This window comes from Anomalospiza imberbis, chromosome 4, assembly GCF_031753505.1.
Source record: "Anomalospiza imberbis isolate Cuckoo-Finch-1a 21T00152 chromosome 4, ASM3175350v1, whole genome shotgun sequence".
NCBI classification, from domain to species: domain Eukaryota; kingdom Metazoa; phylum Chordata; class Aves; order Passeriformes; family Viduidae; genus Anomalospiza; species Anomalospiza imberbis.
This window is the reverse complement of record NC_089684.1, coordinates 25,555,478-25,582,858: the sequence shown is the minus strand read 5'-3', so window position 1 is coordinate 25,582,858 and position 27,381 is coordinate 25,555,478. Positions and strand designations below refer to the sequence as shown.

At 37.5% G+C, this 27,381-nt stretch overlaps 1 protein-coding gene across 7 annotated transcripts in view; it reads left to right on the top strand.

Moving 5' to 3' along the window:
- The window catches only part of GRID2 (glutamate ionotropic receptor delta type subunit 2), an 812,539-nt gene that overhangs the window by 673,348 nt on the left and 111,810 nt on the right, over window positions 1-27,381 (top strand). For all 7 annotated transcript variants that reach the window (XR_010998200.1, XM_068187568.1, XM_068187570.1 and 4 more), the window contains 2 exons: window positions 8,568-8,765; window positions 16,284-16,596. Coding sequence is in view for 6 of the 7 variants with exons in the window: in XM_068187568.1 (XP_068043669.1) it covers window positions 8,568-8,765; window positions 16,284-16,596 (511 nt within the window). In the remaining variant the exon portion in view is untranslated. The remainder of the gene's footprint in view (window positions 1-8,567; window positions 8,766-16,283; window positions 16,597-27,381) is intronic.

Here is a 27,381-nt window from a genome sequence, read left to right as displayed (position 1 = left end):
GGGCGCTGTGGGACATGATGTAGTGAAAGGACTGGCAAAAGAGTAGATAAGCATAGAAAGAAAAAATAATTAAGAAACATCATTTGCACCATGGAAAATGTTATCATATGTGGACTAGTTTAATTCTCAGTGGTTGGTATTTAATTCATGAGCATTTGTTGCCCAGATTAGAAAAGAAAGAAATTCAAAAGCAGACAATGTCTTTAGGGCCATTGAGCTGGCAGGAGGTCTGCATCTTCAGTCCCTTTTTCTATTGAATTTACCACTCAGAGATGAAAAGTAAGATATGAAGCTAAGGCCTGGTGTTAAAAGCTGAAACTGTCTTTGGGATTAGAATTCCAATACTGGCTTAAAGAAAGTAAGAAAAAAAAAAGTTCTTTCTGAAGCTAGAGTAACTTTCAGAGTGACTGGGGAAAGGACAGGCATAACGAAGATGACATAAGACAGTGTTTAAGCATATGCGGAGGAACAAACAGAAGTGGTAAAAGAAGTGGTAAAGCATTAAAAATGTCAGGGCAAAAACATCAGTGAATGACTGTACAATAAAGATCAACCTCAGGGAAGATTATGTGCAGGATACCTCATTAAATATTGAATAAATATTTTATAATAGTGTGAAATAGTCTCGTAGATAATGCTTCTTATACTTTCTCCCAATTTTTTGGTGATCACTTTTCTCACGCAGTCCTGATCCCATTCCCCCATTTTCATAACTGAATGCTGTGGATTTCTGTAAAGTATCTTGATTTCATCAGGCAGCTCTATCTCTGCCCTAGTCCCCACAATCTTTTAAGAAAAATAAGTTTAATTGAGGCATGTATTATCCTATGTGTGTGTGTATATGTATATATATATATATTCGCATTGGTTGATTGGACTACAGTAGTACCCAAAATAGTAACAATTCAAATCATTCTTACAAAAGCAGAAACTAATATTCCTTGATAGAGGCAGAACCTGTCTTCATATTCCTCTTCCAACCACCACACCTGTAAATTGCTACTGACTGGGCACAGGCCTTTTTTAATAGCTGGTTTATGTCCCTTTGAGCTACCTAGCTTGTATTAAAACAGGTCATAAACCTTACAGTTATTCACTTCTGAGATCATTCATTCAACAAGCTTTAATCTCTCAGCCTGCTGGGAAACCCAGCACCTTTTTTTTTTTTCAATTATTGTTATTTTTAACCCATTTTTCTAAAGTAGCAGGTACTATATACTAGATGAGGTGGTTATCAAGCAATTCAAATGTTTTGGGACCTGGCTGGGGCCACAGCTTGACAAGGCCCCCTTGCACAGCAAGGTAGGTGCAGTGCAAAGCCTGGTAGGACCAACCTAACTCATTTCTATGCCAAGGGCTACCTCCCAGGGCTTTCTAGCTTTAATCTTCTCGCTGACCCTTACCCAGCTGCTCTGTGGGTATATTTGCATTCCAGAGCAATTCACACAGTTCACAGAAATTTGACTTTGAAGCAGAAAGAGGCTCTTACTCTGGCTGTAATTATCCCTCCATACTATGTGAGGTAGAAAAGGAGGTGACCTGCATGACACAGCTCCTTATGAACAGGAGCCCTTGCAAGGCTGCTGGAAGGAGTCCAGTGTAGTTGCCAGCAGGTTAATTTACCCATACCACACTTTTGCTAATTCAGGTATCTGAACTATCTGCGTTAAAGCCACCATTGTAGTCTTTAGACATACTCTAAAGCACTCCAATCCATTCCAATCTCAATCCATATTCCTGTCATATGGTTCAGAAAGAGCTGTTACCTGTATTAAGTTATTGTGAATTAAAATCAATACACAAAGCTTGGCAGCATTCTAATAGACCATTGCCATAGATCACTTTGAAAGAAAATTTAGTCCTGTTGCTGAGAAATGGGAGGAAGAGGGGCAGGGAAGAGGGGCTAACATTCTTTGTTTATTTCATGTAAATAGGACTAAACTAAAAGTCATAATAAATCTGGAAGTTACCATTTCGCTCAGGAGGGAAAAATACCCTTTAAAGTACTGTAACTAAAAAAAACAAATTTCATGTCTAATTGAAGATGACAATAAACATAAAAAAAAATTACAGACTACACACATGGATAAGAATAGTCCAAATGTAAAATCCACTTAATATTGTACTCAGTTTCTGGGATGCGAATGAGTTTTTTGCTGTAGAAAAGGTGACTTTTCTGTTAGTACAACTGACTTTCTAATCAATCTGTTTGAAAAGCACAGGATCAGAGAATGGTGGGTTTCAGTGCCAATACAGTTACACAGCCCATTGGCACAATATTTAGTTATCCAAGATCTTGTAGATTTTGATCCTTCATCTGTGTTTTAGTTTTATTGAGGGGTGGGGACTGTGTTATGTTTTGCAACAATTTTATTACTGTTGATAGTGGAAGAATTTCGGTAATGAAAGAAGGAAATGTTTCAATCAAATTTTGGTCACTGTTTCTAACATGAATTAATGTACATTGTTGTTCAATTAAAAATAACAAGCTGCTTTGCTGTTCCTAACCAAATAAAATCCCCAAAACAGCAATCAATAAAGCAGTCGAGGAGATTAAGTATTTGGGACTGCATATTTCACCAAAATCTTTTGGGGAAAGAAATGCAAAATACTTAACATATAAAAGGGGGCCATTCATTATTTTTTCAGTCAAGGAAAAAGCGTTTTTGCCTAGCAACAAAACAAGACAATAGCATCTTGTGCTTAAAAATATTTTGGTTATAGCTTATCAGGCTTAGTGATCCTTGTTGGTTATAATGTCCGTGCTTGGTCATCCAGCAGCCATTGGAAGGAAGTTGAGAAATCTAGTAATAAGTGTGAATTTCAGTTTGGGGAGCAGTTTCTTAACATTTGCAGGGAATGGGAGTTTTTAAAGTGAATATTTGCTTCATGAGATTGTCCAGGTTCAGCCTGGGCTATGGAAATCATTTAATGTGCCTGTCTACTCTTTCTAGAGTCAGTGTCAAGCACAGATTGACAGTCTTGCCCGCAACTGAGCTTCATTTCTTGCTTTCTTTTTCTCTTTTCTTTCTTTTTCTCTCACTACTTTCAGTGGAGAAAGAGGGAAAATGTAATGAATGTAGAATCCTATTGAATAGAGTGTCACTATGAAAGGATTATATTCCAGTGCGTTCAGAACTTTTTGATAAGTAGACACAAAGGTCATTTTCATATGTTTTATGAATTCTAACCACCCATATAATTACCTAATTTCAAAACTCTCTTCACAGAATCATTTAGATTGGAAAAGACCTTTAAGATCATCAAGTCCAACCATTAACCCAGTTCTGCCAAGCCTACCACTAAGCCATGTCCCATAGTGCCACATCTACATGTCTGCAACATCTACAAATGTCTCCAGGGATGGTGACTTCACCACTCCCCTGGGCAGCCTGCTACCAAAGCTTGACAACCCTTTCAGTGAAGAGATATTTTTTCCTAATATCCAAAGTAATTCGCCCCTGGCACAACCTGAGGCTATTTCCTCTTTTCCTATAGTTTGTTTCTTGGGAGAAGAGACCAATTACCACCTCTCCATACCTCCCTTCATGTACTTGTAGAAAGCAATTATGACCCCTGAACCTCCTTTTCTCCAGGCTAAACCCCTCCAGCTCCCATGGAGCTCCCAATTGTGTTGTAAATCCCAGTAGTGATTAGTTTCTCTAACTTCAAAAGCCATTTTTTACCCAGTATTTTCTGTATAGTGCCCTGGCTAGGAAGTTTCTCTCCATGCTAAGGGGTAAAGAGGATTTAGCTGACCAGGAAAATAATCCAAAGCTTTCTGGTTTGCTTTTTTTTTTCATTTGTAAAGTACATCCTGGCTTTTTTAGCATTTTGATATTTAGAACAAGCGAAAGAACTTCACAAATAAGTGTAGCAGAGCAGTGTATCATAGCTCCATATAATTTCTATCCTGAAATAAGTCTCAAAGCCACAGAATCCACACTTTTAATTGGAGAGAAAATCTATCTTATTGCCCAGTGATCTCCTAATGAGGTGGTGGGAACAGGTGAAATTATGAACAGCTGAGATAAGACTACTACTTCCTTGTAAACAGCCCACTGAATGCAACTTTTTTCTTCCTGTCATGTATTTAATTAGAGTACTGTGTTTAAGATCTGAATGAAACTTTTCTGTTCTTTCAAAAGTATTTTCTGTAATTTGTCCAAAAAGAGAGCTTCTTTACTAAAATACTGGATCTTTAAAACTCAGTTTTCATTGAGGAACTAAAGGATTACTATCAAAGCTTGGAATTTAAAGTCACTATCCTACTGGCTAAAAATCATCCCAATTAGAGACTCTGGGTTTAGGGAACTGAACTTTTGAAAAGCAATCATTCTCTTGTTCTCCCTCCCTGCCTTCTCTAAGGCTGGAATTTATTGCATGACTTTATCATCCACATCTGTAGCACAGCTACAAACAGATGTTTCTCTTTGATTGTCTAATTAATTAACACAACTAAGTTAAACTCAGCCTAATTGTTCTTTTCTGCTACTTAGCTTGAGTATTGCTCCTTCTGTTTCCAAGCGTGAAGGTCTTCTGTGCCCAACAGCTTTTCTTTCCTTTCCTAGTTTTAACTTTTTTAGGAGGAATAGCAAAGAGTAGAAAGATTGCTTCAATATTTTATTGATATGTCTGAGAATTTCATCTGAGTAAATAAGACCTGTATTTTGTACTTTTAAGTCTTAGACTCTTGAAGCATTTAGCAAATTGTCCTGGTTCTGGGTAGGACATGGTTAATTTTTGCAGTAGCCAGGAGGAGACATTGCTAGGACCCACAGGTTATGCTATGCCATCTCACACCAGTTTCCAGGGTTGCTGGAAATGTTAAATTACATCAGTCTTAATATATAGCATATTGTTAACCTCTATCAGTCTTAGTTTGTGGCTTCTTCTTTAAAATGTGTGATAATAGGGAAATGAATGGGGACAAACATTTTCTTGAGCTACTTCCCCAAAGTACGTGTACTGTCATGTCATCTTCCCAATGCTGTCCCTTTTTTATATCATGTTGATTTAATCTTGGGTTCACCTTTATCCTTCCTAAGCTGTGCCAGTCTAGCATTTTGCAGTTTCTCTTGCCTGGGGGACATAATCACCTCTGAAGCCAGACTTTGTCTTCCTACAGCCATAAAAAGCAATATGCACAGCTTCACCCAATGTAACCTTCACCTGTTTGCTGCTGACTTTCACTTTGCTGCAGGTGCTTTTGGCTGTGTAGTGCTTAGCTGTCCATCACAGTAACCCACATTCCTGTGTAAAATCCACCAAGTCTCTTAAGAAGAGAGCATGTTGAAGGCAAAGTTGAATGAAAATAGCCCCACTCGGAAAGGATCTCTATTGAGGTTGGGTGAAAAGCCATCCCCTAAATATACTGGATGTCCATGTGGTTCAGAGAGGCAGATCATCAACCTTGAAAAAACAAGAAGTTAAGGGTGTTCAATCCATTAATTTTCTTTTATTTTTGTCCTCTGTCATGAATGACTTGTTTGCTTTTCCAGACCTCCCTGGCTTTACAGGCTGTGAAGTCTGCTCTTGCCCCATAGAGGCTCATAAGTCCCCTAGAGAGGTGTCTCCAAGAGGAAGAAAAGGAGAAGCAGGAGCAGTGGCCTTCCTTGGATCACTTCACTGTATTCTGGAACAGTTTAGGTTTGAAGGGACTCTTGGGTGGCAGCTGTGTGGAGCAGGGTAAACGTTAGGACAGGTTGTTGGAATGCTGTCCAGGGGAGTTATGAGCATCTCCAAGACTAACAATTGTATGGATTCTCTGAAAAAGAACTTCTTATATAGTCTGAATTAACACTTGCTTTGGACAGAAAGTGTGTCAGGATTTTCCTGAATTTATTGGGGTAGAATGGAACCTTCATCACCCAGGCAAATTTTTCCACCTCCCAAATCATCAGTTAGCTCATCAGATTTTCACACATATTTTGTACAAGTTCATTGTTGTCCTCGTTGTTTTGCCATGTTTATTTTCTTTCTGCAAGTTTAACTTTCTCAAGGATGTAGACAATCATTTTAACATCCATGTTGTAGGGATGTATGCACCTTTCCATAGCTCCCATAACACCCTCCCAGTGCAAAAAAAAAAAAAAAAAACAACTGGCATAGTTCAAGCTGCAGCATTTATGAGAGGAAAAATATCAAGACAAGTATTTTTGTTCTCTTTCGATGCATTCTCAGAAATTTAAAAAATTGCACAAAAAAATCATCATGGCAGTAGATTGGTTTTGTTTTGTTTGGAATGTGATTAAAGGGTTTGCTTGTCCAGACTTCAACAAAAATTGCAAAATGTTAATTGCTTTGCATAAAGCTGATTGACTATTTATATTTCATTACATATGTATAGGACACTGGACATTGGGATTTTTTGTAAGTTTCTCAACAGCAAACAATATTACATTGCTTAATAAAGGACTATTAAGTCCTAATAAGGATATTAGCTGTGACAAACTGCATTTTAAACAGCATATTAAATCACTACATTGAGCATCTGGATAGAAAATCAGTTTATGAGCAACTATTTTCTAAATAATTTAGTGATGAAAAATTAATCCTTCCTAATATGAAAATTATCATCTTCTAAAACGTCCTTTGTACACATAAATATTTAGAATTTTGTACATAGTGTGTTTAGACTGATGAACTACCATTTTTATTTGTTGCAGAAATATTTCTTCCCTGCAATTTTGAGTCTGTATAATGGAATCTATCATTCAGATGATCAGCAACACTGGATTCACTTTGTGCTCTCATTTAAGAGAGGCTTTCATCAACTTAGTCTCAATTTCTTCAATGTTTTTGGTACCTGGGCACTGGAAAACTACTTTAAAAATTCATTTTACTTTCTCTCCTCCATTTTTAGTCAATTTCACTGATATTGGATAATATGGAAGAAAGAAATTAGATCTGACAACTAGAATTAACAACTTGAGACAGTCCACCCTTAACTTTTTTTTTTTTTTTTTTTTTTCCCAGGGCTGGGGTTGTTTGGTACATTTTCTCTTTCGTTTGGGTTTGGGGTTGGTTTTTTTCCTGGATTTCCTGGAGCCAGAAAAGAACATCCTGCCAGTGCAGTCTGGTTGCATCCTTTCTTCTTTGGCAGCATCCTCAGCATGTGGCTGTCCTTGAGAATATTTGCTCAAGCATTTACAAAAGATGCTTTCTTATTTCAAGAACATCCTGCCTGCAATTCAGTGACACCTGTTCATATAGAAGGGCATTGCAGCGAGCTAGAAATATTAGTGAGGTATAGGATTAGTGAAAAAATTGTAAAAATACTCTGGCTTCAAAGTAATTCACAGATATAAGTAGTAGAATAATAAAGAAATATTTTAAATGTCAATAAAAATGCCACTGTAGATATAATTAAAGTTTGAGCCACAAACACTGCCAAAATTCAATTCTGTTTTCTTCTATCTGCTTGTCAGTTTTGCAGACCAGAGCAAAGTGGTCAGGGAGTAGTTTCATGGGCTTGTCCTGGCCAAGCCATGACAAGTCTGAACTAACTTTTTTGCACCTCAGAATAGAGGCTTCTCTTAACCTTACACAAAATTACATCACTATGTAATGAATTAAAAGAAAGACATGTCGCATATTTAAAAAACTACCTATGCATTACAGCACCTTTATGCTTTTAGGGATGATTTAATATTTTGCTGTACTTAGATCAGACAGATGTTTTCAGAGAAAATAAAGAACAAGCCTAAGTGAAATCCATCTGTGGCAAATATAATTTTTGTCTTTAGAAATATGATCTGGTTTTTTGTATCCTTTTTGAAAAAAAAGTGCAGGGGAATGTCTAGAAATTAATTGTGCATCAGCAATAATAACAGAGCAGGGGCAATTTAATAACAAAATAAAGAAAACGATTACAAGTCTTTGGAAAAATAAGAAAAGGATGTTGTTTGGAAATCTGATCTTTCAGCATCAGCTTTTGGTATCTATTTCTATCCTCTATGATGGTCATCTTTTAGATTAATATTCATCAGTCATGCTCATAGACAGCCTTAAGTCCTATAGTTGATTGTCCCTAAACGAATCAAATGGAGTTTCTTTGGATAGAACTATTTAAATTTAACTGGCCTATATTCAGATTACAGTAGAAGGACAAGAGCAGCACATCGTTCAGTTTTGCCATGTTTTTCTTTCCTTACAACATGAATTAGTGGCTGCATTAGGTAGTGTTTTCCCAGCTAGTGGAAAATGGCGGTGCTGTAGAATCCTCCATATTTATGGCCAGACATTGAGTGTATGTCAGTCCTGCTGACCATAAGTGTGGTCAGCAGGCATTACTAAAAAGCATTCGGTTGAAATGTTACAGCAGATCTACTTCTGCAATATATAATAGAAAATTTTCTCTGTTGAAGGAAATCCAAAACAAAATAGCATTTTGTAGAATGTAAGGGGCACTGCAAACAAGGTATTTTAGGAAAGTTTTGTATAAATAATATTTGAATAGTTCTTCCTTTAGTTTAAATAAACCCCAGCACCCAAACTTGGCACAAAATTGCTTTATTAACAGATTCCTCCTTTGGTGTTTGTTTTTTTTTGTTTGTTTTGTTTAGGAAGAGCCCTTTGTCATGGTGTCTGAAAATGTTCTGGGAAAACCAAAGAAGTATCAGGGCTTCTCAATAGATGTGTTGGAAGCCTTGGCCACTTACCTCGGCTTTAAATACGAAATTTATGTAGCACCGGATCACAAGTATGGGAGTCCTCAGGATGATGGGTCATGGAACGGCCTGATAGGAGAACTGGTGTTTAAGGTAAGGTCATTAATCATTTATTAAGTAATAATGTGTGATAAAGTTAAGAAATACATGTTATATTCTGTTTGCATCAGCCAGTAACCTTTTTTTACGCGTAATTGATAACATTTTTGTTTATTGCACTTTGCCAGCACTTGAATGGTGTGCATTGGATAGCACCGAAACAGCTGGAAATTATAATTTTAGTAGCTGTTTAAAAAGCAGGGCAATCCCCTTTTTTTCAACCACAGTAAAATCTAAATTTAGTCAAATAATGGGATGCACAGCATCCTAATTAGTTTGGCAAGACCTGACACAAATGAGTTGAAGAGGCTGTTCAAAAGAGGAAAAATTGGTGTTGCAGTAATTAGTGATACATTACATAAATAATGTATAGCACTTAGAAAAATGTTGAAGTGATGAATACATGAAGTATATAATCAACAGAAAATGTTTTATTGATATATAATAACAACACATTATGTAGATGTATAAATCAAGAGTAATATATTATCTGTTCTGTAATTAATAAACCATTTAGTCTACTTAATTTGACATTAATTGTTCAATATTGTATCATAAATAAATTGAACCTAATGCATATGCAATGTTTTCCTTTTTTCTTTTTTGCCACTCCTTGCATCTTATCTGTTTGGAGTTTCTCCCATTGAGAGAGAAAAGACTAGGCAGATTTTATTCTGTTGGTGCCTCATTTGTACTGTGAATAATGTATTGTATTTACTCTTAATTAAAATGTGAGGGTAGCTTTTACAGCTGTAGAGTTCTATATTTGTTGTGCTTCCTTAAAAAACTGCCGTAGATATTCATATAAATAACTTAGACATTGGCTATAGAAGTGTTTTTCCAAATGTGCAGGTGGAATTTAATTCATAAGCACAGGTAACAGTAAGGAGCACCATGGTCTGGTATAGTACCTAAGTCTTTCAATAAAGGAAGAGAAAATATTTTTTTTTTTTTTTTTTAAAGAAAATGTTGTCCTCCATGGGTTAAAAATTACTGTTAGGTTTAACCCATTCTGTCTTCCTGATCAGCAAGAAGCCGGTTGGAATGGAAAAACCCAGCTACTCATTCTGTACACATATCACCTTTCATACACCTACACTGTAATAATAAAGTTCCTTTGCCATCTCCCCATGTCCTTATGAAGCTGGAAGGTGGAATTGTGTATTCACAATTGGTAAGCTGGGCACAGCTAGAAAAGTAGATGTTCTATCACCTTCTAAACCTTGACAACTAAAAATCTGTCATCTAATTTTGAGACGTGACACCACAGTGGCCCATTGATTTATTTTTTACCATTCTTTCTGCCTCTGAATCTGATGTTATGCTACACCCTACTCTCTGTGGTACTCATCAGACCACTGTGTAACACAGACCGGAGGGGTCTTAATTCTAGATGGTCTGGAAATGGAACTGGGCCTAGAATGTTTTTTATGTATTTGCAACAGATGATTGGTAAGGCAGAACTCATAACAACTTAAATAGCTCCAAGGAAAAACATGTATGGCATTATTATTCCCTTGGCAGGCAGGGACTCAAAGGAATAGCCCATTGAAGGTGGTGACCACCCAGATCTGTAAATCCATGTCTCAAGTGCAACAGATTTACCAGCCTGCAATGATTTTGCTGTAAATGAGTCTTCATAGGTATGAAATCTATCTGCACATCTACAGTGTATGAAGGGTTAATGGAACTGCATTTGGAATTCAAAACCCATGTTTTCCCTATACTGTGGCAGTCTATAATTTTTCATCTTCCTTACCCTTACATAATTAATTAGCAGTAAATGTTCACTGTGTCCTTCTCTCCGTTTCTCTGTCCCTCTTAAGGCAAAAGAACCTCTGGGCGAGCAGCCAGTGTCTATCTACCCCTTACCAAGTGCAAGCTGTTCCTGAAAGGCTGCTTTCTTATTTACTGTGAACTGTGTTCTGCCCCCAGAACTCACATTTCCATCCACTTGGCAACTTTATAAGGGGAAGTAAAGGAGCAGAGAATAGTTTTAAATTAAAGGCCTAACCTGTTTGAGACACAGCATTTCCTTATTTTCCCAACCAAGTTGTACATGAAGTCAGGCCAACAAGTGGAGGAATTCCAGAAAGAGTGGGAATACTCTATGCCTGTTGGTGTGTCAGCCAAGAATGAGTTCTGCAAGACAAGTCTCACTCAAGTGTAATGGAAAATAGCTGCCTTCTCTTTTTAGTGTACAGAATCATACAACCATTTAGCTTGGAAAAGACCTTTCAGATCACTGAGTCCAACTGCTATCCATCATTGCCAAGTCAATCACTAAATTAGGTCCCGAAGTGCCACATCTACTTGTCCTTTCAGTACCTCCAGGGAGGGTGACTCAACCGCTTCTCTGGGCTGCCTGTTCCAATGCTTGGCCACCTTTTCAGTGACTGAAGTGTTTCGAACATCTCCTGGCACAATTTGAGGCCATTTCCTCTTGTCCTGTTTCTTGTTACTGGTGAGATCAATCCCCACCTCATTCCAGCCTCCTTCCAGGCAGTTGTAGAGATCATCTCATTGACAAGAAGGTGTCTTTGGCCACTCCAGAAGATGTGCCATATGAAATAGCAGTTGCTGTAGCAACCACATAATTTCTGTGCTCAAGATCAATATTCACTGCTTGCATTAACCATCTTCAGCATGCAGCAGTCTCTGGTGCAGGCCCTGGTATCAGAGAGAGCAGTCCCAGGCTGATCTTGTTTGCAGCAGCTGTGCTAGAGTTGGATGGCAGGGCAGAAGCCCAGCTGTGCGGAGTACATGCCCTGGGCCAACAGCTGGCTTCACAAGCATGACATTGTGCCTAGTTCACTCTGTTCCAGCTTTGAAGACCAGGTTTCTGTTGGCTGCTAAAATAGAAGCTGGAATCAGCAGAACATAGTAAGTGGTCTTTAATTTGAACTTGGAAACTGATTCCAGCCTCCCCTCCTTTGATTGTCAAGACTTCTGTTAGGTACACACTTGGTTCATGCACCTTTTCTAGTCAAAATAACCTAAATGCAACCCTACTATACAAAGCTTTCTGTTTGCTAAACACCTGAACTAAGTGGTCTTCAGAGAATAATAAATGCTCTTTAAGAGAAGCACGTGGTGCTCTTTTTCCTCTCCTGTCAAGTAACCAGGGCTCTCACTGAATCTTGTAGAGCTTCATCTCACAAACAGGATTAGTTCAGAGAGCAGCAGCCCTCTGTGGAGAGGCTAAAACCATCTCAAGGGAGCAGTGCTTTACCACAAATCTTTCTCTTACTGTTAATTATCTGTCTCCTCACTGTGATTCCTTTAGTTTCCCTCTATCCAGATGGCCTGAGGGATAAGCCTGTGTGACAGGCAAGAGAAATGGCTAATGCCACTTCTGGGAGAGCACACTAGGCTTTCCAGCATGACTCTGGGCTTTCTGGTGATATTCCCATCTATCAACCATTGCTATTCACATCTTGCCATGCTACCTTGATTGTGAGGATTTTTTCCAATGAGGAGCCATGAGGAAGCAAATAGCGTAGGGAAAGAAGCCTGTTTCCACTTAGGTCCATCAGAAAAGGAAAAATATATGCTTAATCATTTCCAAGAGAAACAGCAAATCAAGCAGAAGCCTCTTTATGAGCCTCTTTTTCTATTACACCTTCTTAAAAGGGGGTACTATAAGAAGGGAGAAACCATACAGGAAGGACAAAGTGAGACAAGAAAAAATAATAGCTGAGTAAAAGGAGAATTATTTGGATCTATGTGTGTTAGCTTGAGTAAAAATGTCTCTCTGGTTTTTGCATGTCCATATTAATAACCACATAAGGTGGGACTACTTTATCACTTCTAGTATTTGTTGAAACTTGATTTAATATTGAAAATGGATAAAAGGCAGGCCCTCACAGGACCAGTTTAGAATAGATGAATTTATTTTTCCTGTTCTTAATGATGAACCACAGGAAGATTGCTTTCCATGTGTATGGGATGTGCTTGCTACAGCAGTAGCTTAGGGACATTTCAGGGATTTCTAGGCTTTGCTGATAAACTGGTTCTGTGACACCAGTAGCAGTGCTATCAGACCCTTTAGGTCATTTCTTTTGGATTTTCTCATTCTGCTTATGTTGCTCTACAATGGCCTCAGGAGAACTGCTGCTAAGGAAGATAAATATAAATTTCTATGCAGGTCACACAGAGCAAAATAATGCCCTCTCCTGTTTTTTCAGTCTGTTTCAGGAGTCACAGTTTCATTCATGAGAAATGTGTAAGACATATGATGTTTTTTTTATTTTGGCACTGCAAAAACTTAGTGAGTGGAAAGCTATATATGTTTATAATTCAGATTGGCAGCTTTATATCTAAATATTGACATAATTGCATGCATTTGCCTTTCTATCTCAAAAGCACTAAGTGAACCTTTACTTCTTCAAACTGATGTCTTCTGATTGTGATCCAATCTGACATGTTAATGACAAGCTTTTAATTTTTTTTTCATCTTCCAATTTTGAAACAAAATGACAGAATCTATATGTAATCAAGGATGCTCACTATCAGTAAATCAAGTATCAAGAGAAGCTTAAGCTTGGTTTTGTGCTAAAAGTGTAGTTTTCTGGGAAACTGGTGTTTACGATCCAATTTAGTAAGTAAAGAATATGAGTTTACATATTTCAGTGTAGCTTTTTTCCTTTTTTTTTTTTTTTAACAGCTAAACACCTGAGTGTGAAAGAAGTCAGGATTTACCTCTCTCATTTCTGTTTTTCACTTTACTACCTCTCAAGAAATAAAGACATATGGAAGCACAGAATGTCTTAAAGATCATCTCGTTCCAACCCCACTGCCATGTGCAGGACATCTTTCACAAGATCAGGTTGCTCAGAACCCTTCCTTGAACACATCCAGGGTATCCACAGCTTCTCTGGGCAACCTGTTTCAGTGTCTCACCACCTTCACAGTAAAGAATTTCTTTCTAATATCTAAACTAAACCTCTCCCTTTCAGTTTGAAGACATTCTACCTCATCCTGTGACTCAAGGCCATTGTAAAAGGTTTCTCTCCCTCTTTCTTGTAGGCTCCCTTCAGGTACTGGAAGGCTGCAATTTGGTCACCTCGAAGCCTTAATTATATATGTAGTATATTAAGTAGCAAGACATAATTATATCACAATTGTTGCTGCAGTAGAACAAAGGAAATGCAACATTTCCATTAGCACAATATTGTTCTGCTGTCATAGTTGGTTGATAACTGGAGTTGAACCATAATTCTGGGGAATGTGGAGGGACTGCTTCCCAGAGATGCAGATTAGAAGTATTTCCATAAATACATAAATACTGTGGTGTCATTTTTTTCTTTAATTCTCTTCAATGTATCTAATGGGGGGAAAAAAGTGTTTTGTTGTAAAAATGGGGGGGAAAGCAATAAAGAAGTCTATTAGTCATATAGTTAACTATTATTTGGTAAAAGTATCTTTACTGGTGTATGTTGCTTTTCAGTAGAGGATCCTTAAGCATCTTACAGATTGCAATTTGAATGAGAAACTCAATGATCTAGTATGGTAGGGAAGTATTTTAGTAATATAATGACAATTAGTAACCCAGCTAACCTAATAAGCAGAGGTTGAGTCTAGGACATTTTTTTCCACATGTCCTCCTTTACCCCTAAATTCCTGTTTTCTTTTTGGTACACATTCAGGGGAAAAGGCCCAAATTTATGCTATTCATTAAATGCAATCATAATTTCCTGTTTGACAACTATTGGACTTGTGTATTTGTAAATTGCTTTAAAAACATTTAAAAACTGTTCACAGTTGTGGAAGACAATTCAAATGCTGGCTGGTTTGCACCTTGCTCATTGGAGCTAGGGCTTCACTGTCAGCAGGTGCTGTGAATCACTTTAGTCACTCGTTGAGCAGAAGGTTTGTAATGAGAGGATAGGGAGACTCGGATAACCTGAACGTTTCCATGGATAATTCTAATGACTGACTGAGTTTGCTGCTGCCCATGAGCAAAGGGCAATTGAATCATCACTCACAAAAATGTTGTGAAGGGACATGAGTGAATTCATGAAGCCATGCTTTCAGCTGTGCTCATCAACACAACTTCACTTATGACACCGGAGAATTTAACACACAAATTAAAGCTGAAGCTCTAATTCATAGTTTTTAAGAAAATCAATATTTTCAAACCCTTTTTTTTTGTCCAAATCATCAGGCTTCCAGCTAGGCTCTGCCACTTTCTCAAGCCAGTGAACAATCAATATAAAGTAACATCATTTAAACTGAAGTTTTAAGAGCACTGTGATTAGGAGTGTGTTTGTGCCATGGGCTGCAGAGTGCTTTGCACATCATATTAAAAGAGCCCAGCTGATTTACAAAATTTTCTAGTCAGTTTCAGCTGCCATACCTTCCCACTCAATATTTCAAATCACATATCTAAGGAACTAGGAATCTCTGCCTTCTTTGGGCAAGAAGAAAGAAATTCAAGAGAGCTAATAAAATTTGATTCAGTACTTTCCATTTTTTGTGCTTTCCTCACCCCCTTCCAAAGGATCACACACTTCTTTAGGCAGAACAAAAATGGATTAAATCAAGGTAGTAGAAGTTTAAATATTTTAAGTAGTCTTTTTTCATATTAAAACATCTAGAATTCACAGTCTTATTGCTCAGTATTTGGGCTTTTTAAAATGGTTGTCATGTGTCTGCTTTAAATAACCTTTCTTGTTTTCAGTGAAGCTCTAATTGTACCTGTAAAAAGTAAAGTAGCACCTGCTGTACTTGTGCCTGGTGTCCCTGGAGACCTAATACATACTGTGAAATACAATTATTAGATCAAGAAATGTTACTCATCCTCTTTTCATGTGAAATTTGTTCTTTAAATTACAAAAAAGAAAAAAAAAAAAAAAAAAAAAAAAAGGAAATGGCACAAAGCAAGTCCAGGCTAGCTGCAGGACAGATTGGCGTTGCTGGCGGAATTGCTTGTCAGTAGGATACAGAGGAATTAATTGTAAAGGAACTGCATGCAGAATCTGCCTTTCCGCACTTTAGACTTTGTAAATAAAATTGATATTTTATAGAATTTCAGGTGCTTCTAGGGTAGTAGACCTTTGTCATGATCATCAGATCATGAAAATATTTTACAGATTTGGCTCTATCAGGAAACTAATTTCCTATGATTGAATCTGCTATGCACAAAATCTGACTTTTGCCACAGCAGCAGGGATGGCTTTAATAAGCCAGCTTGACAAAAATGACAAAATAAAAAATAGATATCCTCCAGGTATTATCTGTGTTTGGAGTATTTTGATTTCTTGGACAATAATGACAAGGAGAGCTATGTGTCAGAGTCCACCAAGTGAGGTTTGCTTGCAGAAACTAAGACACGTGGTTGATCTACCCTGCTCAAGCCTTGCTCACCTCTCTGTGCTCACATATATGATGCTGAAGACCTCAGTCTTAGCATCTGATTCTCCCTAAGCTTAGCTGCTATAAATCACAGAGGAACAAAGATCTTTTTTGCAGCTCCTACTTATGCACGCTGTTTTCTCTTCCTCCCCTCAGAGAGCTGACATCGGGATCTCTGCCCTAACCATCACCCCCGACAGGGAGAACGTGGTGGACTTCACAACACGCTACATGGACTACTCGGTGGGCGTGCTGCTGCGCAAGGCAGAGAAGACAGTGGACATGTTTGCTTGCCTGGCCCCGTTTGACCTCTCCCTGTGGGCCTGCATTGCTGGCACAGTGCTCTTAGTGGGGCTTCTGGTCTACCTCTTGAACTGGCTCAACCCCCCACGCCTTCAGATGGGATCCATGACGTCAACAACTCTCTACAACTCCATGTGGTTTGTCTATGGATCCTTTGTGCAACAAGGTAAGAGACAGAGGGAGGCTCTGCCTCCAACAGAAAACCTACTTATCCTCCCCATTGCTGTAGAGACCCTCCTCTCCCTTGCCTCCTTCCCACAGCCCACAAGGAACTGGGAGCACTGGAAAGCCTTGTGCTAGATGATTTCCTAGATATTTAGCTGCCCTGTGTGGGAACCCTGAGAATTTCAGAGCACTACATGCTAGCTTGTGATTTGTTGTTTTGTTATAACAGAAAGGTGATTTTTCTCTGAGTAAAATAAAAGATATTGTTCATCAGTTGCTGGAGAATTATTCAACATGAACAAGTGCTATGTTCTTACCTGATCAGATAGAGAATGCTGGGATTTGGATTTTGAACTAAGTTTAGACCAGTCAGCATTGCTAAACAATTTTACTGTGTCTGATATTCTTTCCTCCCTCTTCTGATTTACTTCACTTTTCCTATCTAATGTTTAGATTCAAGCTTCTCTGGCCTTCCTGATAGCTTTTTCAATCCCATCTAGCATCTGGTGTAGCCCAGGCTGGTCCCCAATTCTGCTTATATTCCCAAGTCCTTCACAATGTTACTCTTCTGGCAGAGTTTTAACCGTGCATACTGAAGACATCAGGGACTGCAGATCTTGGTTGGGTATATACTGCTTAGAATTCTGGTCTACAAGTTGAGGTTGTAGTGCAAAGTGGAATAAGAAAACACAGCTTAATATAAGAGCAAAGGGGGTTAGATAATAACACTCGACAACAAAACAGAATGAACACCTTCTTGCTTATCCATGTAATTGTTCCTCAGTCACTGCTGGTACTGCAGGTTCATCTGTTTTAATTTCACAGAGCATCTGCTCTACAAAAAGCCATAGCCCAAACAGCCCCAAACTCGCAGACAGTTCTTTGTATTTTTAACCTGCATTTGGATGGAACGCTATAGGTAAAGGTGTAATATTTATGTAAAACTAGCAACACGTGATTTAGCATTACATTATTATTTTTTCAAAACAATTGGATGACATCCATAAAAGCTAAAATAATGTCACTATCCAAAACAAGAAGAAAAGCTTAAGCTGAGACTTTCCACGAGAAGGGTAATTTTAAACACATAAGCATAGAGACATTACTGTTAAAATTATCATTTGCATTGAGCAGTGATGGTCAGCTGAAGAGATAGATCCAAGGTTTTTGTGATTTTTTTTTTAATAAAACCAAAAACTTCAGAGTAGCTGAGACCTATCAAAGTTTTTTGAAAGTATATGGGTGGTTTTATAAAGCTGTCTTTCTGTGCAAAATATCCCCAGTGTAAGTTTTTAGCAAATCCAGCTGTGAGAGAGCAGTTGGTCTGTTACAGAACGAGACTCATTACAACTGACTTCCTGTTAGGTTAGAACTTGTGAATGAATTTCTTTACTGCATGAATGTGAGCCATTCCACACAGGTTTATTAGCCTGAGCATCCCTCCTGTACTCTCAACAGGAGTCCCTAAAAGCTTTCTAGGAGACTGTCCAGCTAAGGTTCAGAGGGGGCACAACTGGTTTAATACACCTCAGTCTGAGCAATTGTTACCTGAATTCTTTGCCTCATGTTTATCCAAGGAAGCCTGTGTTGCCTAGTTTCTTGAAATTTCCTAACTCATAGGTCCAGTGTAGTAGCCCACAAGGGAGCCCTTGGATAGATGCTCAGTTAGCTTAAAAAGAAAAGGGTTTTTTGACCAATCAATGAAAATGAGTGCTTAAGGAGGGCTTAGAGATAAATCTTGAATTCAACATGAAATTGGTGAAGAAGTTAGATCTAAAGAAGGGTGACCAGGTGGCAACAGTAGCAGAATTCAATAGGGAGAAAGAGAAAAAATTTATTTGAGCAGATCTGCATCAACTCCCTATGGTAAGAGGTGTCGCACATGAGGTGCAAATCAGTAAAACCTGCTGGTGGTACAAAGTATCCAGGGGCACCAAAACTGTTATGCAACTCCAGAAAAAGAAATTCACTGAACTGGAAGGTGGGAGCAATTATTTACAGAGAGAGAGAGAGACACCTTACCACTCTACCATGTGCATTTTCAACACAACTCTATAGAATTCACTAGAATAATGTAAAATATTCACTTGGTTCCTACTGAGTGAGGGAAAGCCATAGACATGTATCTATAGTTTTTCTCTCCTTCAAACAACAAGCAGAACTGTCCTGAATTAGCTAAAAGGAAAAAATGAAACACATTGAAAATAATTTATACCAAAATACATTTACTTATACTTATCTATACCAAAATACACTTACTGACTGATATAAACATAAAGACTCAGAAGAATTCAGAAATTCAGTGAAAAGAGCAAGAGATCCATTTATAATGCCAGCCTATATTTCACATTCAATTTGAATATAACAAAACCTGTGTTAGCTGAAGCGTTATTGTTTAGTAATCCTTGTGAATACAGACATATGAAAATAATTTTCATTGACAGGGTAACTGGCTATTGTGGTGATTTTGCCTCTCTTTTCATTCATCAGCTCTTCATTCAGCAGAAAAACTGCAGCTTTTATTTGTTTTGGAATAATAAATCTGTTGCTATTAATTCTGATTGGCAAATCTTAAGTGTAGCAGCATGGGGCATTTCAAATACTGTCACGTTCACTTAAAAAATCTTTCAGCAGCGATTTAAAGCATGACAAGGTACTCACTTCTGTTATCAAAACATAGAGCCAAAGATGCTTTTATGCCCTGTGCTGACAGAAACAAAGCAGCTTGAACCATAGATTGCTTGTGCTTTGATAGTTCTGGCTTCTTTTTTGGGGACTAACAAGTGATTTGTGGCATCATCTTCTCTTTCTTTCCTCTAGACAGAGGAAAAATTTGCAAGCATGCGGACTGGCTTCAGACCTGCCATGGTTCTGAAGAGAGCCCTCTGCTGCAAAAATACAACTCATTCTTTGAGGAAACTCATTACCTATTACAATTGAAACAAAGAGCTCATTCCTTCTGAAATAGTTAAAAACTTGGCAGATTTTAGCAAGTAGCTTTAGTTCACTGTGTCCCTTTTTATTTTTGTTCAGACTTGACTCTGATGTCTTGTTTGAATGCTACTAACAAGTTTTGACCTTTTTCAATTTTTGAAACACCAAAGAAAAATACTGTGTCATTGTCTATCGGCAAAAGTCAACACAGATCAGTCCAATGGTTTTTAAGGCAGCTCTATAATTACTGTCATACTCAGTAACAAAATTTAAGTATTTTTAGTTACTTCCTTAAAGGTAGACTGAAACTTAATGTGACTGCTACTTATATCACTTTAAGTTTGGTCTTGAACTTGGCTTTCACTTTCTTACCTCAGTGACCACTCTAGGCACCATTTTGAGACTGGTAATATGGAGATATATTTTAAGTTTCCCTTCTTATTTGACATTCATTCATTATTGAGATCGGACAAAATAGTTTACATAATTTTTTAGATATATCAGGATAAAGCTGCAATATAACTCAATATAAAAGTGTATAAAATGTAAGGGGAGTTTTTTATTCTGTGCTCAAGCCCTTCATTATAAATTTTTTTTTAAAAAAGGGCAGGCAGTACACTGAAATGCTTTGGCTTTCCACCCAATATACTCACTGAATTTGCAATATACTGTGACTACTAAGAGACTTATAGGTGATCTCAGCCATGTTGCTGTGGGTTATATTAAAAGCAAATGCTTCTGACTCTGAAGTCAAAATTCAGGCATGAGTACTTAAGATAATATCTGTTGTCTCTGAGTTGTCTATTCATCTAAAGATGAAGCAAACTCATCGATTCAGACTGTGGAAGATTGCAGTTGTGTTGAAGTTTAGTGTCACGGCTTCTGAATTTGTGTTTTTCCTTTTGTTCATCCTAGAAAACTAAGTGGCTAAAGCTCCTCATTTTGCTTATTTTGAATATTACCTTTGACAACTGGACAGAAATCTGGCTTTAGGAAGCCCTGCTTTGGGACAAGGGACAAGAAAGGGACAAGGTCCCTTTCTACTTCCGAGTGTCTGAGTGATATATGAATAATGATATATTTTGTAGACTTTGCTGAGCTTTTGTGCTACTCTATACAACCTTCTCTTTAGCAATGGTATTGTTGCTACTCCCTTAAATTTTGCACTTAGAATTTGCCAGTATAGGGAACCTGCCATATGAACTCTCAGAGAAGAAATTTGAGGGTTCTAAAAACTTTACTAAAATCTTCATCGAGATCAGCTGAATCAAGTTGCTATTGTCTGATTACTTTTATACTTGCTGAGAACCTAGTTTAATCTCCTGAAGGTTTTCTATTAGCTTCCTATTAGGGACTCTGTTACAAAATGCTCTAGGGAGCACTCTGCTCTCACCAGTACTGGAGAAAATCAATGATTTAAGAAACAAAAGTTCAAGATCTAGAGTTACTGGCAACACTTTTTTGTGTAATGGATCAATTTTTGAGACAGGTAAAATGCTGTATAATTTTTTACCGAGGACTTGCAGAAGAAAGTTTTTGGGGATTTTGTTTTGAAGGCAGCCTCTCAAATTTTGCTTCAGAATTCAGTGATGAGCTAATTTAATATAATAGATTTCAACTGAACGTTAACAAAATAATGAAGTTAGAGAAAACTACAGTGCTTTGTATTTGATATGAAAGACACCATAAAAGACTTAGTCTCTATCTTATCACACTCTGCTCATTTTGCTTTGAATTTTTCTGTAAGAGAAGATATTTCTGGATTGGCCTGGCAGGATTTTAGATTATGAAGGTAAAGATGCAAGGCTCTGTTTTGTTTGAGTTTGGGTTTTTTTTTTTTGGTATAATAGAAAATATCTTTTAAATGGGTGAATCATTCAAGATTTAATCACTCCTTAGTGATTGCAACTAAACAAACATTCATTATAGTTTTATAAATAGAATTTGACCATGGGATAATAAGCGTTTGAAGTATTAGCTGTAAAACTATAATTTTCTTTAGAGATCTTAATATACTTGCTTAACCTAGAAAAGTTATGAAATGGATGATGTTAAAGCACCACTGGTGGGCCATTTTTTTTATCCCCTTACATTTGTTTAAAATGCTGGTCACAACTGGAGGTTTTGATTGGTCATCAGTGGTGTCAGTAATGGCCAGTTATGCTGATAATACCTGGTAAATGAGCAAATCTTACTGTTTGCCTTGAGTAAATTACATTTCATAGGAGCAGTAAAACGGCCTCCAAGCTTTGGCACTTCAAAGTCATTATCATACTTCTCAGATGGTTAAAGCTGCTCAGAATTCTCAGTCTTATTCCTTGTATTACCACCCAAGGTGTGATATAATCCTCCTGAAATGCACTGCCTGGAGTCTGCTGTTGCTTAATAAATTATTCCATCTTGCTTATCTCACTCTTGGCATATCCCTATCAGCAGGAAACCATTATGCTGTAGCAACATCCTTTCTTAGTGACATTTTCTCTTAATTAACTGTACAACAATCAAATATTTAATATTCAGAGGAAGACTCTAGAATCATTCTGGAAAAATTCTGTTAGAAATTAATTATATCTTCACATATTATATTTACTGATGAAACCTGATTTATTGGGGGGGGGGGTATGTTTAGGAATACAAAAAAGATCCAGTGTAAAGTAAAGGCTTTAGGACTGGGACCTAGTACCTAATTTGGTTTCTGCACCTGATCTGCTGGCTGACCACAGAAACATCATTTAATATCTTAGATATCAGCCCTTAGTTTTAAAATGGAGATGTTATCCATCTTCCTTCATAAAAACATGTTTTATACCTTCTGATAGAAGGCAAAACTTAAATGCCAGACTCATTAATTAACAATTTTAATTGCTCTTCAAACTAACACCAGTCTTGACATATTCATGTAGCAAGGGGAACAGACTTGCTGAGCCTAAAATGCACAGCACTGAGCTGGGAAAATGAAAAGTCAGATACCAGACATGTTAGGAAACAAACTACATACACGAGCAGATTTATTTATGGCATGATAGTTCCACCTTAAAGTACGATGCCCCACCAAATTCTCATGTCATTTTGATTAAATCTGGGCTACTGCATCAGTAAGTGTATTTACCTTCATAAAGTCACCTCTCTGAAATGGGGCTGCAGCACTGTGGTACCCAAGCTCCTTTTGCATGTCTCAGTGGTTTGGCCAGCCCTCTTGACAGCATCCAAAAATAAGTACATTTTGGCAATTGTGTCCTGTGTCTCAAATGTATTTGGAAACCACAAATGGTCACTGGAACCGACAGCATGTACTGAGAGCTGTTGTCGTCTATGCAGTACACTTTTGTAAGCCTTGGATGTAGCTTTATGTCCTTTCAGAGGTTTATTTGATTGTTTTTTTTTGAAACTGTAGCTCCATGGAGTAACCATGCTCCAAGTAAAATGCTCAGTAGTGTGGGCATTTGTTTGCAGCAATGTGATATCACTAGTGTGAAACTACCAGGGGATATGCTTGCATTTTCCCCTAATTTGAAGTTAAGATTCAGGCAGTTCTCAGAGGCATCTTAAATAATGCATTTCTACATCTTCTCTGCACGTGGCTCCTTGAGTAATAGCACTGGGTACATGAGGCGGTCTATTTAGAGATTTTGTGTCTGATATACTGTCTGTGAGCAGATGGAGAATGAAAGGCAGTGTGAAAGCCCAAAAACTACCTTAAAACTGCCTAAGACTAGCTCTAATTGACTGTGAGAAGGTAATGTCTGTCTGGCTGTAGTGTAAACCCTGATCAAGACCAAGTGAGGCAAAAGGAAAGTAGAATTGGATGTCATGACTTCTCTCCATCATTCTTTTTTCTTTCAAAAACATCCCAAAGTGAATATTTTACTCAGAACAGTTTCTTTAGTTGTTGTAATTTCCAATATGACTATATGCTGTAGCTGTGTAAAGAATGAATAAATCAGATTTAGATTAGGTAACCAATTGACTTTTCAGTGTTCACCTGTGTATAATATACATGTAATTGTGGAAACAAGGAAGAACTGTTTAGGAACTGAGTGTTTCTTGTGTGGAGGAACAACATAACCCCAATTTTTATCTTCAAAGATGTCTAGAAGCTGAATAGGCAAGTCTTACTTGTCCTGCTATTTGATATTCCTGCTCAGGAGTTTACAGTTAAATTGACAACTTCAGCTGTTTAAGTTAGGGAGGAAGTAAGAAATGAGTTTTAGCTTTATTACAAATACTCCCCCTCTGTTTGGGATGCCAGCAGTTTCATCTTCAAACTGATCAGCCTTTTTCAGCTGAGGATATCCAAGGCACCAGACAAACATGGGTTTTAGAGGGAACCCACAGTAGTTTTCTGTTGCTTTTCTGCCCTGTGAGGAGTCCCTCCTCTGCAACAGCTGTGCCATAGCTGCATCCACCCATGCAGAGCCACTTCACAGCATCAACTGGTGGGTAGGTGCCAGGAAAATTGCCTGAAAGCTGTAAAGACAGGAGTAGCAGAGGTTTTCAAGCTGCTGGCAGAAAGTCTCCCTTCTTCAGCAGCTGAGGGTTTTTTTCCTCAGACCTCTTGTAATATTGAAGTGTTTATAAAAGGAGTAGATCAAAATTAATATAGAAAGGAAACAAAAAATGCTATCAAATTATTTTGTTAACTAACCTGTTCCTTTCCCTGATTGTTGAGATGAAGGAGGAGTCTCAGCATACATAGTAGAATGAGGGTTGTCAGGGGGCTTTGTTTGTATTTTTTTTAATCTAGTCAGCTTCCCAGCATGCAAATTAAGGGGATTACCTTCATTATAGCAGCATTCTGTTGTAGCAATCTCCTGCTGCTTAATTTTTATCCTTCCACTGCCAGTAGTGGAGGGAGAGATCTTAAAGTGGGACTTCACCTCTTCAGAGTTTTTGAAGTTAGTGAGATGGGGCTGGGTTAAAAATGTGCAATACCTCACCTACCAGGCAAAAGGGAGATGAAGGAACATGGGTGGTTTTGACTGAAGTCTTGTCTTGCCCCACACTAGGACAGAGTAAAGGTAGAGATGAAGGGGAAAGATAGTCATCTGCAAACAGGCTGTGAAGGAACAGTGATAATGAATCTGTTGAGTGGGATGTTCGTTGTTCATGCCCAGATATACTTGCTAATAGAATATTTCTAGCCATAAGCATGTGCCTCATTCTTACAATGGTTTCTTTTATTTCTATATCCTCAAAGAGGAAAATCCTCACTATCCTGTAGAGTCACCTTTGAAGTCACTTTTCACTTCTGAAAAACCTGAGTTGTGATCTTAAGGAGGGTGATAGCTGATTTGCTGTGAAAACCAGGTTATTCCACTTTCAAACATAAGCATTCATATTAATGAGTTTCATCAATAAATGACATTATAGCATTTTTCTCTGTGAAACTTAAAAGAATGAGGATTTCATTCTGTCCTCTGTTCACTGTCATAATACTACATTAGGTCATCTGAGTTTTAGCGATCACTTTGATAACAACATTGCAGGATGTATCTGAAGTGGAATTTTAGTCTAAATTTTAAAACTTGTTATTTAGAAACATAATTAGAGCTCCTGCACTGGTGATGATTGAATTCTATAAGGTTAGGAGTTCATTGCAGAGGGGCATTCTGAAAATTAAAGGATAACTAGAATTAGTGACAGGTAAACTGAACTAAAGTATCCGAGATGCCTGTGATTCACTTGCCTTTGAAGTAGTCAGGGGTCACTCTGTACTGATGGATGCTTGGAAAACTTGGAAGAACAGATTTATACAACAGATCATAATTCTTTAAAAATTCAAGCAAAACCATATTTTGTAGTGTGTAATCCTTTTTTTTACATTCCCTTAACCCCCTAAGGTCTTGAGTCACAGAATCATGTAGAGGTAAAAAGATTATGGGGAAAATTACTTGTCAAAAGATGTGAGGGCTGTACTGGAATGTTTGTCCTTATGGTCACACTACATTGTTTTGTGCTTTGCTTGGTTCACAGTTGCTCAGTTTCAGCCAAAGGGGACTTTCTCCCTCATATTCATAATGCCCTCTCTGACAGGCTCTTCGTTAAAGCCACACTTTAATACCTCATTAATGACATTGTTTAGCTTAATGTTAATTTTACGTACAGATGGTCTGTTTTCAGTCCATTGTGCACAGTTCTTTCTGCTGTCCCTGAAGGTGCTACATACAACCATGTCAGTAGTTTGCAGAAACACCACACCATACAGCAAACTGTATATGATGGTAACACACACATCATCTCTTCAGCCACTTATGAATATGTACCAGAGATGATAATTGTGGCTGATTGCTTGAGGCTTCACAGTGTTTGAATCCAGCCATTAGTAATTGGGAGATTTGGTCTCAGCATCTCTTGAAATCTGATCTAAACATTGCCAGTGTGCAAGGTTATCTGTTAAGATCCAGTGCCAATATCCTCCAAAATAATAGCAAGCATATATCACTTTGATGCCTTCCCGGTGGCTGCAAATAGCACCTTTACACAGGCATGCAATCAAGTGCCATCTTAAAAGCTCAAATCTCATCACAGGGCTCCTGAAGAGCATCCCCAGAGGGGCTCCTTGTGTTTCTTAAAAATGCCCATTGTGCTCTAATCTGTGTTCTTTTCTATGTGTGTATATTAATAATTATATTCTGTAGAATTATGGTCCTATGTTTTGAAAGTGGCAACAAAGAATTATCTGATCAGAATTTCTCTTTTTTTTTTTTTTTTTTTTTTTTTTTTTTTTTTGCAAAGAGCTGTTGGTAAACTTGCTAGGCTTATTGCACAGTTATTTATGATTATGCAATTGAATGGTCCTATATTTGGCAACCCCAAAATTAAATTTGAAACCCTGCTACGTCTTCTAATTAACCAATGCATTTCAACAGCATTAATACAATATATTTTGGCCAACTGATTCATGAGAGGCGGACAGCAAGCCTCAGTTCCAATGTGGTCACAGTTACAGGTATCAAGATACACTTTCAAATATCAAGACTTGTAGTATAAAACTAGTACTAATTAATCTAAGGGCTCCCAGTTGCACAAGTCAATGCAATGTATTGGCACTATATTAATGCAAACTAATGTTTGTAACATTTATCTCTTGTGAACTTTGATTTGCAGTTGAAAATATATTTTTCTAATTCCACAGAAAGACAGAAAGTGACCAGTGCAAATTTGTTAATATCTGAAATAAGTCATTAAGCTTGTGGGTCTAGGCCTAAAACCCAGGAATTGATTCCTATAGGTCTTGAAGATTGATCCTGTAAATACTACATAATAGGAATGAAAATCTGATCAATGTGTGTAATTAAAGCATCACAGACACCAGGAGAAGCTAGAGCACAGCCATTTGCTAAATGGTGATACAACATGTTTCCTTTCCCAACTTTTGCCTTATTGCCACCATTTCAGCCAGATGGGTGGAAAGAAACGATTTATTGTTGTGAAGGGAATTATAAATATACTATAACTAATATGTTATGCTAACATCACTTTAATCAGGTAATTATTAAAAGACTGTTTGGCCTTTAAGGACATTGATTTAATAGGAATTAATTTAATGATTGAACACTGTTTGTGTAACATTATCATTGCTAGTGATGCAGAAAATTGGAATCTCAGCTCAGCTGAAAAGAGTTTAGACTTTTTATTATCACATTAGATACTATTCTACTAGAATGTAGTTATTAGACCCTTTTAATACTTTCAGTATATATTTAAATGTTTGGGATTTATCTAAAAATTTCCGAATAGAAAAAGTAAGTTAAAATTTTTGTCATTGTACTGCTCTCCTTTTTGATAGAGGCTTGAATTTCTGTTTAAAATAGCCTTTTAGAAAGTCCATTCGATTTTGGGTTTGACTTGC